The 27318-nt window shown below is 47.2% G+C and overlaps 1 protein-coding gene across 4 annotated transcripts; it reads left to right on the top strand.

Moving 5' to 3' along the window:
• Positions 1-1267: 1267 nt before the first annotated feature.
• On the top strand, positions 1268-19214 carry CIPC (CLOCK interacting pacemaker). 4 transcript variants are annotated; one of them, XM_079908303.1, is made up of 5 exons: positions 1268-1632; positions 2584-2714; positions 6958-7145; positions 11260-11429; positions 14770-19214. In XM_079908303.1, the coding sequence occupies exons 3-5, from the start codon at positions 7010-7012 to the stop codon at positions 15661-15663; spliced, it is 1200 nt and encodes a 399-aa protein (XP_079764429.1). In that variant the 5' UTR covers positions 1268-1632; positions 2584-2714; positions 6958-7009; the 3' UTR covers positions 15664-19214. The 4 variants fall into 4 exon arrangements, with proteins under 4 accessions (XP_079764429.1, XP_079764427.1, XP_079764428.1 ...); XM_079908301.1 differs by lacking the exon at positions 2584-2714; XM_079908302.1 differs by lacking the exon at positions 1268-1632 and having other exon boundaries at positions 2400-2714.
• Positions 19215-27318: the final 8104 nt, after the last annotated feature.

Below are 27318 nucleotides of genomic sequence, written 5' to 3'. Positions count from 1 at the left end.
AAGATCCAGGGCTTAGTAGTTTTGTCATCACGGACATAAACTTCAGTGCCCTCATCTATAAAATGGAGACGTTCATAACAGCGACCTCGTTAATTTGTACAGGCATCATAAGAGAATGCATGTAAAGCTGCCTGACTCTTAATTACTAGATAATTGTTAACTATAGTTTTCACTCTCTCCATCCCCTAAACAAAAGCCTTACGCGCTGCAGGCATTCAATCATTATTTGTTGGTAGAGCTTAATGCTAATAAATACATTCACGCCTGGTAATGCATTAGCATTATCTGTGTCTGGAGGACTAATGTGATTACTTATGACCTAGCAGCACTTAGCAAGGCTTGGATTACCAACATAGGGAGAGTTTCCCCTGCCCCACCATCTAGATCCAATGTAATTCTCTGTGATGCTGGCAATGTGCTGTACCAATAAAGTAGCCATTAGCTACGTGTGGTTATTGAGGACTTGAAATGTGGACAGTTTTCGTCTTATTTAATTTTAATTAGTTTAATTATTTAATTTTAATCAGTTTCAGTACCTCCTAGTGACTCTTGGCTAACCTACTGGACACGTCAGCTCTAGAACTTGCCTCTACCGGTGAGCAATCTTTACATTCACCGTGTCCTCTTTTCCACCTGTGAAGGAATTTTTCTAACCTAAGAAGTAACCTTCACTGATTCAACGCATCAGAACTTTAAATGATCCCAACCCCTTTTTTTCTTTAGTGGGTTCGTTATGACACTTCAAGAACTGGCGTGAGAAACAGGATCCATGTGAAACTCAACATCTCGGTCAGTTGCACAGGACAAAATGAGTCATACATAATATGACATGCAATCATCCCACAAGAAATACTAATTGCGTCCCTGCCTCGTGAAGCATCGTCTGGAGGGATGGTAGGGGACGCAAACCAGCCGCTGCGACAGGTGTGGCAACACAGTGAGCAGCGCGCTGGGCGGTCCGGGCAAGCCTCTTTCGGGCCGAGACAAGGCGAGGCTGCCAGCCTCCCCTCCCACGCCGGCCGCCTCCGCACGGGCTCGCCTGCAAGTCAGCATGGCCTGTCCCGGTCCCCAACCCTAACGGCGTGCCTCTGTACAAACCGAGAACGCTGTTTCCCCCAACCGACTTCCACCCACGCCCCCGGGAGAATCACTCCTCCTGCCTTGTCCACTAGAAGCCGGGCCACCCCTGCTTCTCCTGACCTTGCCTCTGAACCACGCCCCCCAGCAGCTCGTTGCTCAAGATCCCCGTACAAAATGGCGGCTGAGTCTGGAGAACCAACCATAGAGACGCCCACCTTCCGCGGAGAGCGCGCCGACCTCCTAAGGACGCCCGCGCCTCCCTGATAGGCGTGCCGACGTCATCTTCCGGCGGAGACGAAACAGCGGGCGCCGCCAAGGGCCCTTCTAGGAGAACAGCGAGCAGTCTCTGTGGTGCCGGGTCGTCCGAGCCGTGTCACGTGGCTGGCGAAAGCCGTCGCGGAGGCTGGGGGGGAGGAGAAATGGGCGGGAGGACTGGGGGATAGCTTGAGACCCGACGACAACGGGGTTGTCATGGAGCCGCGCAGCCGGGCTCGCGCATGCGCCACTCTACTCGCGGGTCGTCCGGTCGCGGAGCGGCGACCTCGGTCCTAGGTGAGAAAAGGAGGGCTGAGGGTGAAGGGGGAGGGTTTGGGCGAGGAGCGTGGGAAAAGGAAGTGGGAGTAGGGGAGAGAAGAAGGGAAGCAAGGTAGTCAAGAGGCAGAGCCGGGACTTTCTGGGGACAGAGGGCCAGATGATGGGAGCAGGGGGTGTTGCGTTCCTCCCCCATTTAGTTGGTCGGTTTTGCTGCGAGGGTCAGGACTGCGTGGCAGAGGAGATCGCGGGTGAGGAGGGGGCTGTGTGTGGGGAGCAATTGGGGTAAGACTGTTAGGGCGGGTGAGCCCTGGTCTAGCCCTGGGGGCAACAGCCGGCTGGGCATCCCGGCGGGGGAGCGCTTGGAGGCCCGCCGTGCTGTGAGCAGAGGGGCAGGGAATGGGCAGGTGAGTGAGCGCGGGAGCTGGTAACCCAGTGAGGGTCCTGGGCCTCCCGTTTGGGGATGAGGGGTAGTGCTCTGTTCTGGGCCCGGGGCACAGGTGTGCTGTCTTTTTCTGAGACTTGCTGTCACCCACTTGGCTGGTTCTTTCCCTTGGGTGACCAGCTTGCCAGGCGTGGTGCCAGGGGGTGGGGAGGTGGGAGAGAAGGTGGGCATTGCCAAGTAAGGAGTTAGTGGTTAGTGTGGGCGGGTTCAGAGGAGCTCTGATCCAGGCCCAGGGCACAGGCCGCAGCCAGGCTCCCTGTTATTGCCCAAGTCCTGGCAGTAAGCGTTGCCTGGGCGTTTGCCCTGGGAGGCTGGTGGTATGCCAGTCACAGCACAGTCCTAGGGTCTGCCCAGTTCTGCCCTGCTGAGCTGGCAGGCTGGTGGATGCCTGGAGGGCGCTCCTGCTGTCTGGCACAGATGCATCGTGGGCTGGTGCGAATGGGGGGTGGGTGGGCACTGTTAACTGTGAACCCTTCTCCAAGCAGGGGATTTGAGGAAGTTCTCTAATCTTATCTTCTCTTTGAAAGAGGAGAGTGGAATGAGCCATACCAGGTTCCAAACAGAGGACATTGTATGTTCAGGATCTTTGACGTGGATTTGCAGCCAAGCTGGAGCATGGAAATGGATGTGAAGGGGAAGATGAATATTAGAGATTTAGGTAGACGGGCTTTTTTTCCTCCTTTGTTAAAAAATCCACAGACATTCCCCCAGAATGGCATCTCTGAATATGCAGACCAAGAGAAAATGACTTCAGAGAAAACCTAGTAATGTATTTATAATTCCAGCAATTACTCATGGCTTTCTGGGTGGTAAGGTCTTGATTTTCTATGGCCTTGTCGCTTTACTGTATTTAAGCCTCTGCTTGGGCTTTCGCCTCACACCTCTGTTCATGCGTGCCTGTTAAACACATGACACATTTTAAAAAGAACTTGAGCTCTCAGGAAAGTTGCCAAGTATCTATAAAAGGAGAGATCTGTGAGCAGCATTTCAGATCCTTCCCTTGTACACCTTGGGTCTCCTTTTTATCATAGGCCTAAATCTCCATAGAGATTGTTTGTGGATTAGACCAACCTCTAATTTGGTTGCTGGATTTACCCCTGAGGTTTCAGCTTAGAATAAGGGGTGGATGAGATACCTGTTTCCTGCAGGAGACCAGACCTGGACGTGAGGTGACCGTGGTGTTTGGAAATGCAGACTCTTGACCTTCAAGCTGTTCAGGTATTTTGGTGACAGCTAAAGCTGCTAGGGCTGTCAGCAAGACTCAGCACGACAGAAGAGTTGTTGCAATTTATTATTCTGTGAGTACCTCACACATTAATTGTTGGGCGCTGAGGTTGCAAAGATGAAAAGACAACCCTTGAGGTTGAAGAGACGAACAGATAATTAGACTCTAATGTAAGAAGTGCATGAATAGAAGAAACAAGTGCTGTGGAGCACTTGTTAGAATTTTATCTTATACCTATTTACGTAAACCTCTAGATTCATTGATTCACTTTCCACTGTGAGTTTTAGTGTATATTCTCTGTGGGAACCTTTTGGACAGTGTGTTACATGTGCACTCGTCAGAGGCCCATTTAGGGTCAATCCAAGCTTAACTTGGAGTCCTCCTAATGCAGAGTTAGGCTTCTGAGGATCTGAGATGTTTGTAGGCAGTCGTAGTGGTTTCCAGTTTGTGCCAGGAAGCAGAGATGGCACAGTGGGCATGAGCTTGGTAACCCATTTTCAACCCCTGGTCAGCTTATGAGCATCTAACTTTATTGTAAAATAATACTGAAGAGGCAAAAAAAAATCTTCTTGAGGTTTTCAGACTTCGCCATTGGTGTGGCCCTGGGTTTGAGAGCACCAGTAGTAAATGCCATCACTCTGCCTCTCTCTTATCGAGGGCCTCGTCTGGTGCTGTGTATGAATGGGTCTGTTGTTCACTGGCTAATTGACATCCTCAGCGTCACTCCCAGGAGGGAAGTGCCTCTCTCAGGGAGAATAGGTCAAGATGGCATGTAGCCCTTCATTCTCTTTCCCACTTGAACTTCCCTGGGACACTAAGACTATCTGCTGCTTGAAGAGAACTTTACTTAGGACAGAGGCTTCCACGTCCAAAGTAGTCAGTTTACTATTCTAAAGTAGATTACGCATTCTTTATTTCCAATTGCCACCAGTTCCCCAGGATCTAAAATTTTAGCATCTGTTCTCCGTTTAACGTCACCGTTTCAGCATTTTGATTCCACAACCAATATTGTCCTACTCTCAGATGAGCCAGATAAATTCCTGTGTATTTTCTGTAGCTCCGTTGACTACACTTTAATAACAGTAGCAAGACCTTGTTCGTTGTCTTGTCACAAGGATTGTAGAAGTTGAAGTGCTTTATCTAAAATGCCTGTGAAATAATCCATTTCATAAGATATTGTGAAACTTTGTCAGGGTCTTAATTAGTTGCAGCTAACATGAGCTATCTTCCTCATCTAAGTCAATAGTAGGTTCAGACTGCATTCAAGTCTAATTGCCCATCCATCACCGACGTCTGCTTCCATTTTTGAAAAAGCCCTCCATTCACTTTCAGACAGTATTATTTCAGGAAAATGAAACTATGTACGTTTGTTGGGTTTCATACAAAAGGATCCTGATTTAATTAGAGATAGTTTTACATTTTATTCTGCTTTTTAAACTGGATTTTCCATGCTGTCAAACTTCATAGCCGTCCAGTAGAGACATGTGCTTTTGCATAGTGTCATGCAAGATGTGACAGTGCCATTGTTTATCTTTCATGCACGTAGTACTAAACGTGGTCTGTCAAAGAGTGCTTGGTTGGCATGGACTGAATGGGGAAGCCAGTCCCTTTAAATGAGTTAGATATGGTACAAAATAATTTTTACTTGGAATTGAGTTTAAAATTCTGATCAGTGTGCGTTCCCTTTAGTCCACTTCTACCGTATGCAAAAGTATGAGCAAGAGGGTTTCTCAGGGCTGCCTGTACACCTCCTCGTCTTCTATTTAATTTTATGTTGCATCCCTCCTCTGCTTCTGGAGTAGTTAATGCTCTTCGCTAGATCCTGTGTTAGCAGAAGTGCTCACACTCGGCATTTTCAGGGTATTTCAGATACAGTGCTGTTTGGCAGGGGGCCATGTTTCCCTCTACTCAGAAGGACACATGGATGGAGTCGAGAATGGATTGTGAATAAAAACGCCACTGGGTGTTGCTTAAACCTACTATCTTAGTCCATTTGGGCTGTCATAACAAAATACCGCAGACTGGGTAGCTTATAAACCACAGAAATTTATTTCTCACAGTTCTAGAGGTTGAAAGTCCAAGCTCAGGGTGCCAGCATGGTCCGGGGAAAGCCCTCTTCCAGGTCACAGACTTCTCACTGACTGTGGTGGAAGGCGCTAGGGACCTCTCCGGAGCCTCTTGTAAAGCTCTAATCCCATGAGGCGAAGCCCTCATGGCTTAAGCCCCACCTCCTAATACCATCATCTTTGGGAGGCAGGATTTCATATATGAATTTTGAGGGGACACAAACATTCAGACTATAGCACTTTGCAGTTCCATTATTATTATTGTTTTCCCTGTTGGTCCCCTGTTCTCTTTATCCCTGCAGTATCCTTACAGCTGGCATCCCTTGGCGATTCAGAGGGCCTTGTTAAAATATCTTGAAGGGCTCATTGCTCTCATACTTTGCACTGTTAGCCTAGTTCTGGATCTGCTTTGGACTAGCTGTGTATCACTGGATCAAATCTAGGCTTCTTTCCAGGAAGTGGGCGACCAGGTCTGTTTGATTCACTCTATACCCCCATTCCTAGCACGATGCCTGGTTCATAGCAGGCACTTGATAAATATTTTTATTTATTTATTTATTTATTTTTGGCTGCGTTGGGTCTTCGTTGCTGCATGCGGGCTTTCTCTAGTTGTGGCGAGTGGGGGCTATTCTTCGTCGCAGTGCGCGGGCTTCTCACTGTCGTGGCTTCTCTTGTTGCAGAGCACGGGCTCTAGGCGCTTGGGCTCTAGGCGTGCGGGCTTCAGTAGTTGTGGTGCATGGGCTCAGTAGTTGTGGTGCACGGGCTCAGTAGTTGTGGCTGACGGGCTCTAGAGCGCAGGCTCAGTAGTTGTGGCGCACGGGCTTAGTCGCTGTGTGTCATGTGGGATCTTCCTGGACCAGGGCTTGAATCTGTGTCCCCTGCATTGGCAGGCGGATTCTTAACGACTGCACCAGCAGGGAAGTCCAATATATATTTTTAAATGACTGAATGTAACTTATCTGAGCCTCAGCTTCCTCCTCTGTAAAGTGGGATAGCAACTGAGGAGGACATGGTGAGGCTCAAGGAAAGAACCTTAGCAGTAATAATGTTATGGGCGTTTCTGGAATCAAAACACTATTACATATGGTCTTATGTGTGCATAGAAGTGCTTTTTAAGCCAAAATGTAGCATGCATATATAAGGAGTTGTTTTTACTCTGTTCACTACCTCATCCAAAGAAGTGGAAAGTTAATTTGAGAAAGTACACTCTGGGAGGTGGCAGAAAGTCCCGGGCCTGCAGATGTATCATGGGAGGCAAGCCTGGTCCGAGGTGGGCATCCCCTCTGCTTTCCTCCCTCAGGGAGCATTCCAGAAAGCCTAATCAAATGTGCCTTTGTTAGCAGTCTACAAAGCTTCCACTGAGAATGTGGTTTGTATGCTTTGCATTTGTAATGGAATTAGAGGGCAGCGAGAGGACAGTGAACCTCCTTTTGGGTGGAAACCATTCTACTGTTGAGTAAACTTGTAGCCTTTGTCAGCTGAGACCGCTGAGAAAGTGCACACAGAGCAAGTGGGCGCCGCTGGTGTTCTTTGCCCTTAGTTTACTCACCGTTTGCCTCACCTGTCTCAGCTCTTCAGGCAATGACTTCTTCTGTAATTGTTTTTCACAGGGCAGTCCAGATGAAAAGAGTACTGACGAATGCACTTCCAGCCCAGTAAAACATGGAGAGGAAGAACCCATCCAGAGAGGGCTCTAGAAGGCTCTCAGCCAAACTGAGCAAAGGCCCAGAGATGAAAAAAGTGTCTCGTCAACTCGGCGTGGCAGCTGCTGAGTCAGATAAGGACTCTGGATTTTCAGGTTAAAAATACCTCATCATTTCTACATTGGAATGAATGATTTGCCTGAAAAACGTCCTCCGTAAACACTCATTTGTGTGATGAGGATGGGAAGATTTCACCCACAGGAGAAATAGTTTTCTGATCTCTTCAAATGGTGATTCTGTTGCCATATGGCGGGGTACTCATCCCAGTCACAGTGGGGTTAGTTCTGAAGGAACGATATGACATCTTTTTTCCACTTAGACTCTCAACTTTAAATCTTATATTTCCAACTGTGGCAAGTGGCTACTGGAAAAATATAGTTAAATACTCATAATTCTATTGTCTTACCTCCTTTTTCATAGGAATAGTTACATTGCAGGGAAAAATACTGGCATGTTGTCCCCACATATAACAAATTAAACAAAAGTAGTATATAATTTGTTAAGATAACTTTTTTGCTGAGAAAGTGTTTGCTGTGTTTAAAAACATTTCCCCCCATAACCCATCCCTGCCGGTATTTGTGCCTTTTGTCTTTGGACTATGAGCCTCCTGGCCCTATTCCAAACTTGGGTATCTGTTAGAGACAAGAAAGCAAGACAGTTTTCCTTATTGGTTTGTCTTAAACTTTATCTGAAAGGACTAGTTGCACACCCAGTAAATCTTTTCATTTTGTGCCGAGGCTTTTTTATTTCCAGGTCTGAGAGTAGTGGCTTAAATATGGCTCTAGTGTAAACATTTTGGCCCAGGGGAGGCAGAGGGGTGATGCCAGGGGATTCTGGCTGGGTTAGCATCCTGAGAGTGGAGCCCTCTCCTGGAGAAAGATTTATATTATCCAGCCCACAGAGACTTACCAATCCACTGTGTTGATTTATTAATTTATAGTGAGAAATGCAGCTGTTAGGAAAACTAGAACTCAATCATCCTTAGATTGGTGTATTTTCTCCCTGTAGGTATGCTGCATGGGAAGCCAAATTATAAATAGACTGTTTCTCAGAGGAACAGAGCACCGTCCTAGGGATTAGAATAAGCACAGTTCAGGGAAGGGAGGGCAGGTTTATAGCCCTTTGGGTTTTTCTTCTCAGTCTTTTAGCATTGTTTCCTAAGCTTGCCTCATCGTAAGGCTCGTCTGAGGCACTTGTTAAAAGTACTGATCGCCAGACCCCTCTTCTGGAGACTGTGATATTGAGGGTCTGGGGGAGGACCCGGAATGTGAGTTTTATATTTTTACAAGTGTCTCTGGTGATTCCTGTGATCAGACAGGTTTGGGAAACTTTGCAGGCCTAGTGTCTTTTTTCTTTCTTTCTTTTAATATCGTGTTTGTTTTTTGTCTGTTTTTCATATCATGAAGGTAATATATGCTCATGGTAGAAGCTTAGAAATTTAGGTACATGCAAAGAAGAAAACAAACATTAACCATACTCCCACCCCCTGTTATTCTCAATACTGTGGCCATTTTGGTACTTCTTCCAATAACTTCAGTTCTATCAGACCAGCTGTTCTGTAGCATGTCCCGAAGTCTGGATAGTTTTTCTGAAAGTTTCCTATTCTCTATGCAGAAGTGCCTTAAGAAGTATTGTGCTGTTCACATAAGGCAGTATCAAAAATACTCAGATTCGCTGTGCTCCAGAAAGTGGCCCTAGTGAGTACCTTCAGCCACATCTGGGCCAGGTGCCAGTGGTTTCCTCAGTGCCTGAGTTATTGTTCCAGTTACCTTGGAATGTGATGTAATTTGCCATGATTAATTAGCTGCAGTCCATATTGAGATTTTTCCCATTGTCCCAATAGTGGCCTTTATAATTGTTAATCTTTTTGTATATTTGTTTGTTTTGGGTCCAGAACCCAGTTGAAGGCTGTGCATTTCATTTAATTGTCCCTGTCTTTTTTTTTTTTTAATTTTAAAATTTATTTATTTATTTAATTTTTGGCTGCGTTGGGTCTTTGCTGCACGGGCTTTCTTTAGTTGCGACGAGCTGGGGCTACTCTTCGTTGTGGTGCATGGGCTTCTCACTGCGGTGGCTTCTCTTGTTGCGGAGCACAGGCTCCAGACGCATGGGCTTCAGTAGTTGTGGCACGTGGGCTCAGTAGTTGTGGCTCGCAGGCTCTAGAGCACAGGCTCAGTAGTTGTGGTGCACAAGCTTAGTTGCTCCGCGGCATGTGGGATCTTCCCGGACCAGGGCTTGAACCAGTGTCCCCTGCCTTGACAGGTGGATTTTTAACCACTGTGCCACCAGAGAAGCTCTGTCCCTGTCTTTTAAATCTTATTTAGTCTAGACCAGCTCCTTCGTCTTCCCGTTCTTTTTTTCGGGACATCGTCATCTTTAAAGGAGTTAGGCCTGTTGTTTTGTAGAATGTTTCACACTGGATTTCTCTGGTAGCTGCCCCATTATCAGAAATAGGCTAAACATTTTTTTAATAGAAAACTAAATTTTTGATGTTCTATCCTTCTCATTGCAACACATAAGGTGACTCCTAAGTGTGTCTTATTCTTGGTGACACTGATTAAAGGAGTAGATGTATACCAGATTTCTTTATTGCAAAAGTACTCTTTTCTCTTTGTAATTAGTGAGCAATTTATGGGATGATACTTTGAGATTGTGTGACTGTCCTGTTCCCCAGCAGACTCTTGACTAGTGATTTTAGCATCCGTTGATGATCCTTGCCTGAACCAATTACATTTGTGGTCTGAAAATGGTGATCTAATTCTATCATTCCTTGTATATTTTATTAGCTGACAGTCATCTTCTCTAAAGAAGTACTTCTCTCCTCTGCCCCCTTTTTAGAGCATCACTGTGGATTCACGGAATTTTTTTGTGATTTTGTTTGTCAGTCCATTATCATTATTATTTTTGACACTCAAATTGCCCCACGTTTGGTCAGTGGGAGTCCCTTCTAGGTGGCGCCTGTGTCTTTGACATGTCCCCATTTGTGTTGGAGCACTTCCTTGCTTTCTGGGACAGTAAGATGTCCAGGCTCATCTTGCACCTTCCCTGCCAAAGATATCGGCCATTTCTCCAAGGAGCCCTGGTTTCCTTTTTGTGCAGAATGACATTTAGAAACCGAGGTACACGTGCAAGGTGCGCACTTTTCTTCTGAAGTCCTTTGTTTCTGGCCTCATAGTTCTTAACTAGACGTGCACATTTGGATTACTTGTAGTGCTTTGTGAAAATAACACGTGCCTGGACACCAGATAAATCAGTTCAGTAGAGTGAGGGGAAGACCCCAACACCAGTAATTTCTAAAAAGCATCTTTGGAGAATCTGATTAAATGCAAGTGTTGACAGTTGCTCTCTTCTAAATTACAGTCACATTCCAGTCCTGCCTCATCCAGACGACTCTGAGATTCTTGATGAGCATTTCGGGTATTCCCAGACTCCTCGCTGGCAGGGTTACTGCAGTCTCTTGGTTTACTCCAGCAGGGAGCTAATTAAGCCCTTTCTGTATGGATTTCACATAGAGCAGCCTTCTTTTCTTCGTGGCAGAGAGTATCTTTCCGTCACCCATTGTGCAGAACCCCCAGTGGGCACACTCAGCGTGCATTTAGGACACGAACAAAGGAGGTGCTTAACTGGGTGGAGGAGGAAAACAAAGAAAGACACATTGTAAACCTCATCTTGATGAACTTATCCAGAATTTTACAATTAGAAAACTTAGGAGGAAGCTATTTTAATTTCAGAGTGGAGGTAAGTCTTGAGGTTTTATAGGTTGCTTTTGTTTTTGTTGTTACTGTTACATCATGTAGTGCCCAGGGCCTCTAAAGATCTTATTAACCTTTGCCCCAAGTCACACGCACACTCCTCTTCCCTTTCAACCACAGATTCTTAAAAGTAATGAGCTAACTTCGAAGACCTTACCCACTTCTCCTGTAGACGGGTGATGGTTACTTTCTCATGAACCCAAATGGATGCAGGCTTTTGTCTGTAATAGAGTTAGAAGGGCAGTCAGCTGTCCTAGGGCAGTGATTCTCAATCTTTTGGGATGGGAGGGATAATTACGGCTCCCGTCGAGAATCCAGTGGAAGTTAGATACCTCCTCCTCAGAAAAATTCACAAAAACACATGCCACAAATGTTCCATTCCGTTTCGTGGGGTCCAGGGCTCCCCAGGAGGACTGGTTAAGAGCCTGAGTGAACTGACCATTTTTCCGCCCACCAGATGGGAGCTCTGAATGCCTGAGCTCGGCAGAGCAGATGGAGTCTGAGGACATGCTGAGCACCTTAGGCTGGAGCCGAGAAGACAGGCCAAGGCCGAGCGCCAAGCCTGCGAGCGGTGCCTTCCCAACACTGGCCCCCATGGTTGTCATGAAGAACGTGCTGGTCAAACAGGTGAGGAGGACTGAGCTCTCATAACTTCTTTGCACGCCAGGGTTTCTGAGCTTCCTGTGCACAGAGCTTCTCCCTCTCTGTCAAGGAGAGATGCGAGGAGCAGACCGCCAGCACCACACCAACACGCGCTTCTGTGCTGGGAAGAGGATGTGTCCTTTCAACTACTGGCGGTGTTTGAAAAAGGAATACGAGAGTCATCACATGTGTTCTCATTTTCCAGATAGTAAGACTATTTTATTTCTGTATCCCTAGTTTGTCCAAAGCGATCTGGAATACTTTAGTCATGTTAAACGGAACCAAGCAGAAATGTCCTGACTTCTGTAGTGCGTGCTGAGATATGAGAGAATTTAAGGTAGAAACAAGAGCATCTCTTTTTAATTTGACTGGGACTTTTAGAAATATTTTTTTGAGAAGTAGAGGCAATTTCCCTGTTTCTCATGTTACATTCTGAGCACTTTCTTAGTAATCAGCCAAAGCTGTATCATTAGTGAGAAAGGAGCTCTTTGGTTCAGGTATGGCTATACCAGCAGACTCCACCCAGCATTGTTGAGGAATTGAAAAATAACCCTGTTTCAGGCTTTCTTATATAACTATGCAAATTATGTGATTATTGTCTAGATACGAAAGAAAAGAAGATTTAGATAAAAATCTAAGCTAAGCCCCAGTGTTTGGAACGAACAACTCAATCATATGAACTTGAAGAACGTGTAACCTTACCCTACTTTGCTCTAAAATAGATCCGTCCTCGCATGGGTCTGTTGATGCGGCTGCTCAAGGCTAGTGAAGGTTGAAATCTGGCTGTATGTTGTTGACCTTCCCACCTTAGGTAGAAGAACGTGGCTCTAGCCTGACAGGAGACCTTAATGTCTTAACTATTACCTAGTTATTGCTGAACAACACAAACTGATTTTCAACAAGGCAACCTGGTGAGTTTGGAAAAAGAATTTGCAGATATTTGCTTGGCAGATCACATCTCAGCTGGAAGCACAGCTCTCCTCGCCGAAATGAGGCGAGAGAATAAAGACATGAAACGGAGCCCAAATGAGATTGTCCAGGCCCCACCGGTGCTACTCAGGGCTTCCTGTCTCCTGCTCTTTCCTCCCTGCCTTCCTCTCTGGCCCCCTGGTCACTCTTTCTTAGGCATCTTTGTTGATTGTTGTGGGCGAGGCCGGCAGCTCCAGAGGGCTGTTGCAGGGTGAGTGGGCGGGTCCAGCAGAGCCATCTCCTTCAGGACAGAGACCCACTGGGAAGGCTGCTGGACTTGACCAGGAGACAGGAGGCTTGGGGGCAGACTGACCTGATGGAGCAGGCTAGGAGTTTTGTTTTTTCACATATGCTAGAATCCAGCACATTCCAAATTTAAAAGCATTATACACTTCTTAAAATCTCTGCTTATTGCATAATGTCTTAATTATTGCTGCTTGGTTTTAGGATATTTCTTTTGAGGCTCTGATTCCAGTTCTGTCACCAGACTGCGTGATCTTACACACAATTACTTAATCACCGTGAACTTCATTTTCTTCATCTTTAACATGAAGCTAGGATTGATTCTAGAGATCCTATCCAAGACCCTATGATTCTGAGATCCTATCCAAGTCTAAAGTCTTGTCTGGTATTCCCTCAGGTGATCTCAGTGAGAATGGTACCTTGTAAAATCTAAATTAGAACAAATAAGCCAAGTATCTAAGTGGACATAACAATAGCATTAGGAAGAATAATCCAGTGAAATCAGCTTGGGAAAGCAACGAGTTAGGTATTTTCTGGATCCATTTGCCTTGTAGGTCAACCCTTATGGCATGAGTGAGCAGGGGGACAGCCTGAAGTTCTGCTCTTGACTGACCTGGACGAGGCTGATCTCTTCTTTGAAAGACCCCTGATTTTTGTATCTCCTCTGACGGGGGAGTGTGGTTGCTAGGCCCAGCGTTGCTTGCTTATGGACATCCAGAGTGTATTTGAACACCAAGAGGGCTCCAGAATGGACTCTCCAGGTCATCCCAGCCTTTGCACAGGAGATGAACTGTAGTTGAACTTGGCCAGGAGTTCCTAAGCAGGTATCCAAGAAGCTGAAATGTATGCAAATCAGGTGCCGGTGTGGGAGCAGAGTCCATCGCTTTCCTCAGATAAATCACATGACTGCACTAAGGGTAAGAGCCTCTGTCAGGTTCTCTCTCTGCCTGTAGCCTCATCTACACTCATATCTCTGGGCCTGGGTTGGAATTGGACTGGCTTTTAAATATTAGAGACAAGTTCATGGAAAGTCCTTGTAATAAAGAGTCTGAGTCCATCTTTTAAATGAACAAATACATGAGAAAAGTAGCCATGCCCTTCTTTATTAGATTACTATCTGAATCAGTACTTTAATTAAAAATTAAAATGTATAATTCAGCAGTAATAGAGCAAAAGCAATGTAGCAGAACGGTTTGGATGGGTTTTAGAGTCAGAGGATGGAATCCTATCTTCACCACTTAGTAGCTTGGGGACTGAAAGCAAGTTATTTCAACTTCCTAAGCCTCAGTTTCCTGTTTGTGAAAGGAAATGATAACTACGTCATGGGATCATTATGGCGATTCCGTGAGACAGCGCAGGTGACACATGACACCCAGTGCTAGCCTGTGGTGAGCACCCGTACACAGTGGCTGTTCCTGCCTTGCAGAGCTTTGTGGTAGCCAGGCGTTATTGCCTTAAATACAGGGGCCCATGGACTCCTGACGATATGTAGCTTTTTAATCAAAAGTTGTTTTCAGGTAAAAGAGGTTCCAGATGTAACTAAATGAAGATAGACTGGTGTGAAGTCACATTTATAGTATTGAGATTAGCACATTTTAACTTATGCCGGCAAATTGTACTATCCGTCCTTTTTTTAAAAAAATTTTTTTTTAATTAAACATTTTTTTAATTTTTATTTATTAAAAAAATTTTTTTTGTTGCACTGCATGGCATGCGGGATCTTAGTTCCCCCACCAGGGATCGAACACGCGTCCCCTGCAGTGGAAGCGTGGAGTCTTAGCCACTGGACCACCAGGGAAGTCCCCTATCCATACTTTTATTGCCTTACTTGTGACCTTAACTGTGTCACTACTTCACGACCTTCCTACAGTTTCTTTTTCTCAAGTGATAGCACTTGAATAAAGATAGCTATTTCCTCCAGTTTTCCCTTAAAAAAAAAAAAAAAAGATGTCAGCCCCAAATGAATTTTTAAGCCACATCTCCAGTCATGCTAAGAAGGGCTACCCCGTGTGTGAGGGAGGCTCTGTACTTATAACTGAGTATTTGCTTTGCCTCTTGGACAGCTGCAGGTAACACGTAGTGTGCTGCTCTTTGCCTTTGCTTTTTCCTTCAGGGCAGCAGCTCATCCCAGCTCCAGTCGTGGTCTGTGCAGCCCTCCTTTGAAGTGATCTCAGCACAGCCCCAGCTCTTATTCCTTCATCCACCTGTACCGTCTCCTGTCAGCCCATGTCACGCTGGTGAGAAAAAGTCGGACTCCAGGAACTACTTGCCCATTCTCAATTCTTACACCAAAATAGCCCCACACCCAGGCAAAAGGGGCCTCTCCCTCAGCCCAGAAGAAAGAGGAGAAGGTGGAATGCAGAAGAAGATCTGTACTGAGAGACTGGGGCCAAGCCTGTCTTCTAGTGAGCCGACCAAGACTGGTGCTGGCCCACCCGGGCCCCCGACTCCAGCGCCCCCCAGCACCAAGCTTGCCGAGGACTCAGCTCTTCAGGGTGTGCCCTGCCTGGTGGCAGGTGGAAGTCCACAGACGCTTCAGCCAGTGTCCAGCAGCCATGTGGCTAAAGCTCCCAGCCTGACCTTTGCTTCCCCCGCCAGCCCTGTCTGTGCGTCAGACAGTACCCTGCACGGGATGGAGAGCAACTCCCCGCTGTCCCCACTGTCAGCTAGTTACAGCTCCCCTCTGTGGGCTGCAGAGCACCTCTGCCGCAGCCCAGATAGCTTTCCAGAGCAGCGGCAGAGCAAGCACAGGCGCTTTCAGAATACCCTAGTAGTCCTACACAAATCTGGTTTGCTGGAGATCACTTTGAAAACCAAGGAGCTGATTCGTCAGAACCAGGCAACTCAGGTGGAACTAGACCAGCTAAAGGAGCAGACCCGGCTATTTATCGAGGCCGCCAAGAGCAGGGCTCCTCAGGCTTGGGCCAAGCTGCAGGCGTCTTTAACATCAGGGTCAGGTCATCCTGGCAGTGACCTAGAAGCGTTCTCCGATCAGCCAGACATATAACATAGAAGGCATATTTTCCTGTTACTTGAGTGGTTCTTTTTAACTCTTTTACCGTTATCTACTCCTGTTTCCCAAAGCTTATGTAAGAGCTTTCCTTTTAAACTTAAACTGTTCAGCGGTTCACTTACGAAGCCACATGCCAATACCTGGCTGCTGTCTTAACCTGTGGTCTGTGCACAGTTTACCTTTGTCTCCGTTCCACTGAGGACCTCAGATTGTCCTCGAGTCCCTCTTCCTTAGCCTGCGGGCACTTCGATGGATCACGGTGCAAAGCGGGAAAGATGCTTGTGTGGAGCCCCTCTAGCTGTCACGTCCCACCATCCCACTCACTAACCGTGATCAGGGATGCAGTGACGCAGACAAGCATACAGAGTGACACCTGTCAAGCCAGGGAGTAGGTGACATAAGGAGCCCCCTGTAGATCTTCCCTTGAAGGTCTTAGTCACAGAGGAAAATATAAGAGGAGGGTGTTTCCATTTTACGAGGCATTGTGCCATTTGGGAGAAACCTAAAATGCTCTGGGCACACATTGGTCCTCGGATGCAAGCACTTAATCACTTAAAGCTTTGTTTCTTTAAACTCGAAAGTCAAGGGGAAGGGGTGGTACCGTTAACTCGTACACTTTCATCATAAGCCAGATTTCTGTTAAACTGGTAGGTGAAATATTTCAGATTTGTAAAGTATGGAATGGATTTAGGACCATCTGGAGCTACAGTTGATGAACTGCTTTTTTGACTCAGAGTCTGAAGAAAGGAGAAATGGCTAGCATCTCTTGGTTGAGAGCTGGAAGATTCTGATAATTTATGCTTTTTTCTTTCTCTCTCTTCTTTTGAAACAATGCAAAAGAAGATTTTCTTACATGTGAAAATCCTAAAAGAGAGCTTCATGGTTCCCGATTGTGTAATACAAGTCAGCCCTCTGCTACCATCTTTTTCCCCCCTTTGTTTTTACAAAAGAGGAAAGAAATGATTATTAAGCTTGATAAACTTTGAATTAAAATCATCATAATGTTATGACATTAAGTCCACAAAAAATTGGAAAACGTTATCTATTTTCTTTCCACGTCCAGAGTTTTCCTTTGTCTTACGTCACGGTGACGTGGAGCAGTCTTCTGTGTTTCTTTTGTGCATTGGATTTGGCTGCAAAGCCAAAGGTATAGTGGGTTATGTGAAGTCCATCTAGAAGTGGAGAGTGTTATGAGAACTTGCAGATGATACACACCCTTTCAGCCTCATTGTAAACTAGATTTCTGAGTCGTAAAGTTGCCAGCTTTTTATCCTCCCATTTAAAAATTTCATCCTCTTGAAAATCTTTGTACCAATTACTTTAGTAAGAAATTCTGTATGACCAACTTCATCTTTTCTGCAAGGAAAATGTTCTTGAAGTTCTACCAAGGCCAGAAGCTAATGCTCATGCTTGCTGGGTAGTTGTAACTCTGAACATAGTTTTAAAATTACAAGGCTTCAGATTGCCTGCATTTTGTTCTCAAACATGCACAATTTAGATACGACCAATTTAGAAGTAAACAACTCCGTAAAATCTTCAGACTCTCCTGGTAAATGCAGAATTATTACCTGCCATTCGCTTTCTGAAAGATTTCAAAAATCAGAGCAAATGTGTCTTTAAGCAGACTCTGCTCCTTTTACTGTTTTTCTCTTGGCCCACACCCTTTGCCTCCCCTGAATCTGTGTGGTGCTGCAGGAACTCTGCTCTGCACGCCGTGCTAGGAAGCTTCCTTTCTGGCAGAGTATGTTTGGCAGCAAAGCTCTAGAAACAGGTGCCTTCAGAGCAGCCTGGGCACCAGTCATGAGTCTTACTGAGTCAAAAATCTGAACACACTTGCTGAGAACCAAATTTATTCCTTCAGAAAAAACCCTCTGTGGAGCTTTATGCGTCTTGGACTCTTCTTCCTAGATTAAGGTTTGCATTCCCTCCTGTCAGGTACAAGACGATGAAAGCCGTCATTGATCCTCACTGCTGAGTGACAGGGAAAAGCAGCACCACCCCGCGGCTCTTCTCTGATGTTGTAACTCAGTGTGGAAGTCTCTCTGGGCTCTTAGCATGGGTGTTCTTTACCTAGTGGAGCAGTAAGCAGATGAAGCCACTTAGAGAAGCTGGTCGTGGAAGGAGAGATCCACTGAGGCTAGCAGACATGTGGAGCCAGAAACCAGATCGGCAAATGGAGGAACCTCGGAGTTGACTGGAAGGATCTCCGTGGGTTTCACGAGGCTGTAAGTAGTAGTGGTTTTAGTGATGCGTGATTTGATCTGGTATGAAGTTCTGTGGCAAAGCTGCTGTTTTCTAAAAGCCATTCTTAGCTCAAACCAACCCTTAAGAGAAGTTTCGGCAGATTGTGTTGGCAGTATTGAAAGACATCTAGAAAAAGCTGCTGATTGAATTGGTTATGGGAATGGAGTTTGGTGACATTTGTAATTTAATACACTCATTGCTTTTTATCCATTGTGGTATTGTCTGACTTTACTATGATTCCTTCAGCAGAAAAGTAACTCTTGTGCATATATTGAAGTGTTTTTCCAGCTATGAATTCTTTAGGGTAGAGATTTATTTACCAAATGTGAATTCCTTTGAGGAAGTATGAAGTTTTGTAGAAATTGACTGTGAAATGTCAGAGAAAAATAAAAGTCACTTACTTGAAAACTATTTGGCCTTTGGGCTTTATAACTGCTTAAAATGCTAAGTGAAATCAAGAGTAAATGTTTGATTGATTTAGGTTTCATACATACGTACTCGTGTCATTTGGGGACACTGGGATTAGTTACTGAACTTGTGGAAATTCATTGTTCAGACTCTCACCGGTGTGAACTTAAGGGAGATGCAAGCACTTAAGGCAAATGGATAGTGCAGCTTTCCCTGGAGTCATGGAGGTTTATACTGGGTAGGTTGGGAGGAGAGAGAGGAGAAAACTATCCAGTGATTTCCACCATCTGATAACGACACTTTCACAAACAGAATTTTTAAGTGGCAGAAGCACTACAGTCGTCTCCTGGGATAAACTAAAGCTATATCAAGTGAAGTTCTTTTACCACAGGGCGGTCCTTAGCAAGTACATCTCCAAGCCTTTTCCTTCCTGCTTCTCCGAGGTGATTCCTAAGGCTCTGCTCCTCCTCATCAGGGTTCACCTGCAGGGTCTCAGCAGGGAGGTGTGTAGTCTTCCCTGCTCCCCGAGGCCAGTCAGGACACCCCTCCTGGGGCTTTTAAGTGACTGGGAAAATAAAAAGCTTATCATCATTTAAAGGCCTGTAGGTTGCCATAGTCTAATTCTTAAAACATTATTTCTGTCCTATACAATTTTCTAAGTAACGTTTAAAAAGATGGCTGTAAGACCACTAAAACAAACAAAAATGGGTAAAGATGGCTAGAAGAGCCCCTCCTGAAATAGAAAAGCACCCTCCCATAGAGATGGAATCTAGAGGCACGAGAGCCACTGAGTGTATACTGCAAGGCTTAGGCGAGCCCTGTTACTGTCGTCCCTGGCCCTTGGACATGATGCCTGTATGTGGAAATACCTGCCCGTTGCAAACATGTCTGTTTAATCCACGTCTTTTATGACATAATTGCAGATTGTAGCCTGGTGCAGTGGGGTCGAAAGACCTCCATGCACCTGTCACATCTGTCACTCATTAACTGGGTGACTTTGGATAAGTCACTGAACCCCTAGGTATCACTCCTCTCAGTTGAATAATAAAGAATTGGAACTGGTTCTGTCTATGGTGCTTCCCATCTCTAACCATTTGTAAGATCTCTGTCTGTCACAGGTGAGGCTTAAAATTACAGATCTTCCTCATTTTACAGTGGGGTTACATCCTGATAAACCCATCATAAGTTGAAATTATCCTAAGTCAAAAATGCATGTGGCGGCATGGCCTTCATCAAATCCAAAAGAGTGAGCTCAGCGGAGAAATAGCTGCGCACCCTTCCCGCCGAGAGTCCCGGTCCACATTGGAAGCAAAGAGACAGTTTTCTTACAAAAAGTTGGCAGTTATCATAGAGTTAACAGTACTGTCTAGGCTGTTGCAGTATATCCTCCTTCCGCTCCCTTCTCCGCCTCCTCCTGTATATCCTCCTCGATTAAGTATTAAAACAGTATTTGAGTTGAAAAGAGTTTGTATATATTTAAATGAATAACTTTTTATACTCTTTGTTACATGTTTATAATCAGTATTTAGTGGAAAATGTTTTGAAGTTTTTTTTTGTTTCGTTCTTGGTTTTTTTGTTTTTGTTTTTTAACTTGGGTTAGAATTTTTCTTTTTGTACTGTTTCTTTAAAACAGAGTTCTTAGTAACAGAGGCAGTTCCTGAATTCAATTTTGTATGTCCAAAAAAAAAAAAAATGCATGTGGTACACCTGACCTACGGAACATCATAGCTTAGCCCAGCCAACCTTAAACTTGCCCAGAACACTTACATTAGCCTACAGTTGGGCAGGATCATCTCACACAAAGCCTATTATATAATGATGTGTTGGATTGCTCATGGGATTTGTTGACTGCTGTACTGAAAGTGAAAACAGAACGGTTGTCTGAGTACAGAATGGTGGTAGGTATATCGCTTGTTGACCTTCGTGATTGCGTGGCTGACTGGGGGCTGCCCAGCATCACGAGGGGATTCTACCTGCACATCACTAGGCCGGGGAAGAGATCAAAATTCAAAGTTTAAAGTAGGGTTTCTGCAGAATGCCTCTCTCTTTCGCACCATCGTAAAGTCAAAAAATCCTAAGTCGGAGACTGTAGGTAATCAATTAAATTTTAAAGAAAACCCTGGGTGCCTACAAAGTAGGTTCCTAGTGCTCTGGTTAGTTGACTTTAAGGTGTTCTGTCAGATTTTAAATTTATTATATGTGACTCTGGGAGAAGCATTTTGCCAGCCTGCATTGGTTTTGATTACCTGGTTGCAGCTAACATGGATTTACTAACTCCCATATAAGAGACTGCCCTCGAGTGAAGACTCATTAGCCCCAAAGGAGAATAATTGGGGATTAAATCAAATTATGTCCTTTCTTAGTCAGTCATCTGCCAATAGCTCTTTCATCTGAAATGAAGGACATGATGGGTTTTTATATTTTAGAGAATATGTCAGTTTGCTTTTATTTTGTTCCAGATTTCTCTCCCCATAACCGTTTAATATATTTCTCTTGGCCCACTCCCTTTGCCTCCCCTGAATCTGTGTGATGCTGCCTCAGCTCTTCTCTGTGCACCGTGCTAGGAAGCTTCCTTTTTTGCAGAGAAGATGTTTCTGCGTGTTTTCTAAGGAGGCTCTTAGGTTGGTTTAACGTTACTTTAATGGTAAATAGTCATAGACCATGTAGATGTGGTGGTACTTTGTAAGGACTTTATTCTGGTCCCAGGCTCTGGGTATCATCTTTCATCCCCACCGGGAGAGAGGTAAGAGATGAGAAGAGGTCTGCCTGGGCGACACAGCACGAGCAGAGTGGCTGAAGAGAAAGAGGCAGCAGAAAGAAGCTTTATCTCAGTTCCCTTTATTATAAGAGAAGGGGAGTAGTCCTTGCTGTCCACTCGACATCCTGGGATTATGGTGAAGTACAAAAAAATGATGTCTCTAAAGTACTGTGAAATTGCTCCACAGAGCAAGGCAGCCTTCCTGCACGAAAGCCCAGCAATGGAATTCAAGTGATGACCTTCCACCCCTTAAGGGTTGTCATTTGCTTGGAACAATTAACGGTATTTTCTACCAAAATTACACTGACGACTAATGGGAAGAGAGTAAATCTCAACCCAGCCTTTGACTGGTTTCCTGGAAGGAGATATTCTGTGGGTCCATGGACTCCTGTGACCACTCTGGCATTTTCCTCTCTTCGTTCTTGTGGCACGTGGCTTTCCTATCTGTTTCTCTTTCTGAAGGATGGTTATGCAAGGCATGAGAGAATTGCTTGAAAGAACAGTCTGTGTGGTTCCTGCCTCACATTACAGCATCTGGAGGAGATGAGAAAGAAAGAGAAAAGCCTGTGGAGTAACACAGTGAGTGGGTGGAAGCTGTTAGGAAATGAAAGGGAATAAAAACTGAAAGTAGGATCCCGAGGCCAGCCCGCGTGAGGGCCCAAGTCAGGTTGAATGATGTGCGTTTGGAGCGAGGCCTTCAGAGTGGCTTGAGAGCGCGAGAGTAAAAATAGCTGCCTTTAATCTTCCTAAAGCCTCACTTTATCTCAGGAATTGCAGGGGCCTTGGGGGAGTGCTCGCTAATTCTGGGAAATGTCTGTATAACAGAGGTGGGCCAGGGCCTCTGTTCTCCAGGGTCACCCGCAAGCCTTTGGCCGCTGGCTGGGCAGGTGGGAGTGCTTGGCTTGGAGCCTATCCTCCGTCTGGGACCGAGAGCACGGCAGCTCCTGAGCCCCGGCCGAAAAACCCAGAGCTGCTCCCACTCGCACATAGTAAAACCGTAATACCCCTCCAGAGAGCTGGGCTGAAATCACCATCTCTCCTGCTCAGCCTGATACAAATTCATAAGTCGCCCCAGAGTCAGGGGAAGAGAAGAAGCTTAAAGATACCCACAAATAAAAAACTGCACCTTCAGTAGGCCCTGCCTCCTATTTAACAAGTGCAGGAAAGTCTGGTTCTGGAGGGCAGGTGGTCCCCCTGGAGAATGATTAATTCTGACTCCCCTCTGTTCTTCAGCAAGGCTTCTCGCCTGTCACTGGGCTGCTCGGGAAATGCAGGTATGTGTTCACTTAAGCAAAACACGGAGGAAGGGCAGTGAACCACCAAAACCAACAGCCCAGGATGCCCGCAGCTGACAGGGCAGTCCCAGGCCTGGTTTAGAGAGCGCGCTTTCACTGATGGTCCCGGAGATCCAGCAGGCCAGAGGCGCTGGGGTAACTTTAAGGTGAACGCCTTTTTCTAAAGCCTCAAGCCGATGCTTGTCTAGTCAAGATGTATTTGGAAGTTTATGCTGCTTGCATTCTTGAAGCATTTTCCAGGCTCAGTTACTCTGCGAAGCCCCTAGCTAGTCACTTACAAGAGTTGCCAATTGTACTCATCAGGTCCGGCCGCAGTGACAGGACTGGCCTCCTGGCCCCGCCAACTGCAGGGCATAGGGAAACGTGGGAGAGCATGTACCCAGCTGTAAATGTCTCTGTTGCACTGATTTTTTTTTTTTTCGGTACGCGGGCCTCTCACTGTTGTGGCCTGTCCTGTTGCAGAGCACAGGCTCCGGACGCGCAGGCTCAGCGGCCATGGCTCATGGGCCCAGCCGCTCCACGGCATGTGGCATCTTCCCCGACCAGGGCACGAACCCGTGTCCCCTGCATTGGCAGATTCTTTTTTTTTTTTTTTTAATTTATTTATTTAATTTATTTATTTTTGGCCGCGTTGGGTCTTCGTTGCTGCGCACGGGCTTTCTCTAGCTGCGGTGAGCGGGGGCTACTCTTCGTTGCAGTGTGTGGGCTTCTCATTGCGGTGGCTTCCCTTGTTGCAGAGCACGGGCCCTAGGCGTGCGGGCTTCAGTAGTTGTGGCACACGGGCTCAGTAGTTGTGGCGCACGGGCTTAGTTGCTCCGCGGCATGTGGGATCCTCCTGGACCAGGGATTGAACGCATGTCCCGTGCATTGGCAGGCGGATTCTCAACCACTGCACCACCAGGGAAGCCCCTGGCAGGCAGATTCTTAACCACTGTGCCACCAGGGAAGCCCATCTGTTGCACTGATTTTTTAATTGAGGGAAACAAGCATTCTGGGACCCACAGACTCAGAGGTGAGCAGGCATCTGACAGCAGAGGTCAGCCCCATGGTAGGTCCCACTTTGGGGACCTTTAAAAATCCTCAAACGTGGTCCTCACTACTCAGATTTTTCACTCCCCCTACCCCCCTAAGATTTGTATTACTCTCAAACCCTGATCATTTCCACTGCTGAAAGCTTTAATGTTTCCTGAAGCTTACCTGACCAAGACATTACCATTGTTAACTTCGGAGTAACAAATACATAAAATTGTCAATACATTTATGTCCCAGGTGCTGACCTAGTTGTAGGGTATGAAATGGTGAATGAAACAGACATGTTTCTTGCTTCTGTTCTAGTGGGAGGGTAGCAATGACCGTCAGTTAGTCAGTCTTCCCTCTGATGGTTTGGGTCTCACCAGGTCTTGTACATCCAGAGTTCTGTGTGTGAGCCTGGGCAAGGTGATATGGCCTACTCACTTCTACTTTTATTTCAAAGATTAATGTTTTGATAATTTTTGGCTTTAGCATCCTTTGATTAGGGCAAGAGTCCTTCATGTTAAACCACTAGCTGAGAACAGAAGTGTTGATAGAGGCGCAGTATATTAATTAGTTGGTAAGTTCATTCCAACACCCAGCACACTAGGAGAGAGTTCTAGAAAGTGGATTATCCTGTTTGGTGACACCTTCTGGGCTCACCCACAAGAGAACTGCGTCTGCTTTCCTCAGCCTCCCCCCAGCTGCTGCTGCAGAAGCATTTACAAGACCCCAAGCGAGCCTGGGCACCTCTTTAAATTTTGCACCGTAGGCACCTTGCTTGCCTCACCCGAGGCCCAGCCCTGGCAGCACCAAACAGTTCCTGAGACCCAAGTCCTACAGAAGGACACACGTGGTCTCCCGCCCTGGGGCCCTCACAGCTGAGCCAGGAGATGTGACTCACAGGGAGAGTAGCAACGGCGAGGTAGTGTGGCTGGTGCCCAAGGTCAACTACAGACCAGGGTCGTAGGAGCTCTCCAAGGTCTCCAAAGGAACACAAGGCGAGTTGAGCTTCGAGCTCAGCCTTGGCGTTGGGTGGAGTTTAGATAAGCTGAGAGAAAGGGGAACAGCATTTTAGCCAAAGGAAAGAGTCTGAGTAGAGGCATCATGGTGAGATGGAAATACAACTTTGGATCTGGTTTCTGTGTGATCCTGGCAAGTTACATACCCTTCCTGGGCCTCCTTTCCAAGTTTGTTAGATTACTGTCTCCTCTAAAGGGTTACTGTGCCGAAAGGTGTGGAGTGTCTACTGCAGTGGCTCCACATGGGGAGGGGGAGGGGGTGCTCAAGAAGCAGTAATCATACGATCGTTGCTGCAGGTAAAGCACGAAGTTTGAAGCTCGAGGGGGTAGGATGGAGCCAGCTGAGCTGGCCTCCATCCAGGGTCAGCCTTTCACGTAGTCCTGAACGGGCAGTGAGCAGCCAATCAGCCCAGCTCCCTGCCGGCCTCCCACCCCCGGCTGCACCGAAAACAGAGCCCCTCCTTAGCACACACACTTGGCAAGCACGCTCTCCCAGCCTGTCCTAGGCCTCACCCCTCTTTAGGCCTATACAGCCAGGGGGTGGGGAGCTATTGAGGAATCCGTATTGATTGCAGGCCCCACCCTAGCCAGGATCCTAATCTCACACGTGGCCCAGACCCCTAGCTGATGACTCAGCCTCCAGTCTCGGCACATTCTGTCCTCACACCTGGCACATTCTGTCCTCACACCTGTACGGGGTGAACTTCTTCAGACCCTCTTGCTCTCGTTACTGCCCTCTGCAGGCACCACCAGGGCAGCGGGTCTAGCCCTGGCTGCATAGCGGAAGCCCTTGAAAATCCCGATGCCCAAGGCCACACCCCAGACCGATTCTGTCAGCTTCTCTGGGAGGTAGGACCTCCCCTTCCCTTTCCCCATCAGTAATTAAAGCTCCTCAGAGGACTGCGAATGTACAGACAAAACTGGGAACTCCTGCAATGGCTCCCCATCGTGGGCTTGGGTTTAGGGCTGGGGCGGAGGAGAAGGGACTAGCCCTGCACTGTGCAGTGTGATCGGTAGCGTCGCCATCCCCTGGAGCTTGTTAGAAATGCAGAATCGGAGGACTAGCCGATTGTGAATCTGCACTTCTACCAGGTTCCCGGGTGATTCCTGCACGCTGTCAAGCACTGGCACCAGCTTTTACTAGACGCTCACAGTGGTCCAAGTGAGGTGCCAGGTACACACATGCCATTTCATCTCAGCCTCACAGCCTCTCAGCCGTTAGCGCACCCTCTGACAAACAAGGAGACACCGGCCATTCGTTCAACAAATCCTTCCTGAGTGCCTAATATGAGAGAAGCTCCGTACTAGGGACTGGGGATCAAGAAGGGCGCTCCCCTGCTGGACTAGTGCTTAGAGACCAATGGGGTATGATGTCAGCGTTCTCACTTAACAGCTGTGTGTTCATGGGTGACTCCCTTGGCCTCTCTGAGCTCCAGTTTCCTCTTCTGCAGCTCTGGGCTGTGGTCATGATTCAGTGATTTCCCCTAGGCCAAGTACTCACCAGAAGGCTTGGATCTAGCTTGAGTTCAAGAATGGTTGCTATTGTTTATACTAGTAAAATACCAGCAGGTTGTGGGGAGGAGGGGGAGTGGGGTAGAGGGACACCAGGCCACAGTGGTGCCTGCGGAGAGGCGGCAGGGATGAGGGCGAGGTCGTGAACGCCAAGAACCTCCCAGGAGGTGATGCACCGGGGAGGAGCCGGGGTGTGGACAAGGCTGCCCTGTCCTCGCGCTGCCTGGCGTCATTTCTCCGGATCAGGCTGGTTCTTCCCACTTTTCTGACGAGTAGATGAATCAGACCACTAGAAGCAGCATGAGTCTGGGCCTAGATCTCGCCCTTGGTCCCTTGAAGCCCTTTGTGGTTCCTCGAGGCAAGACACCGAGCAGCCCCTCCAGACCCGGGCTTCATTAGCCCGAGGTCCTCTCCTGCGCCCCACCTTGGCCGGCGGAGCGCGGGCGGCCCCTTACGGCGGAGCCGAGCCACGGCAGCGGGCCCTGACGAGTCCCAGGCGTGCCAAGGGCGACGGGGAAGCGCAGCCAAGCCGGCTGAGACCCCGCCCCAAGCGGCCCTGGTCCCACGGGGTGGGGCCCCGGCTGTGGAATTGCGGCCCGGGCCCGCGCAGGGGTCGGGTCCGCGGAATCGGCTTAGGGGTTTCGTGTTCCTCGGAGTCCCACCATTGTTTCCTGTAATTTAATTTTCTCTCCTGAAGGCGTTGCTAATTAAATCCTTTCTCCGGTGAGCCGTCGTCCCCCTCCCCTGCTCCTCTGTTTATTAATTATCCAGCACGTGCGAGGGAGCCAGGCGCGCTCAGGTGGACGGGCCTCGCTGCTCACTCTACTGGCGGCCTGCTCAGCTCCCTCCTCGGGTCTCTCAGGGCTCTTTCCACCTGGACCATGTGAGCAGTCCTTACAAGTCTGATTAAAAGCAGGAACAGCCCTTTTCCTGCTGCTGCTGACCTCTGCTGGCTTGGAATCCATCAAAATCCAGTTCATTGCATTTCACCTCCCCTTTCTTCCCACCTCTGAAATCGTACTCCTCGCTGCTTTTTCCCCTAAGCGCTCTTCCTGCCTTTCCCCCCACCGTCCAGTGCACGACATGCTAGGCAGAGGTTTGCCACACTGAGCCCAGTGGCTTGTGGAAGGTCTCACAGCTTATCTAAGGCACAGACGGGACTAGAACCCAGCTCTCCTGAAGCTTAGCCTCTCAGGGGTCACGAACTCAGAAGGCTCCAGGGGCCCTGTGTGTTGCACAGTGGGGAGGGGTGGAGTCTGCGGCAAGGGAGAGCTGTGCTTGCCCCTTTGGGGGGTTCATTCAGTGTGCCCCACTGAGGGCCGAGAATGGCCACTTCTTGATAAGTCTAAGAGTGAGTCCAAAGAGGGTGTGGAGAAAAGGGAAGCCTCCTACACTGTTG

The sequence above is a fragment of the Stenella coeruleoalba genome (assembly GCF_951394435.1).
Source record: "Stenella coeruleoalba genome assembly, chromosome: 2".
Classification (NCBI taxonomy): domain Eukaryota; kingdom Metazoa; phylum Chordata; class Mammalia; order Artiodactyla; family Delphinidae; genus Stenella; species Stenella coeruleoalba.
This window is presented reverse-complemented; position numbering and strand designations above follow the sequence as displayed.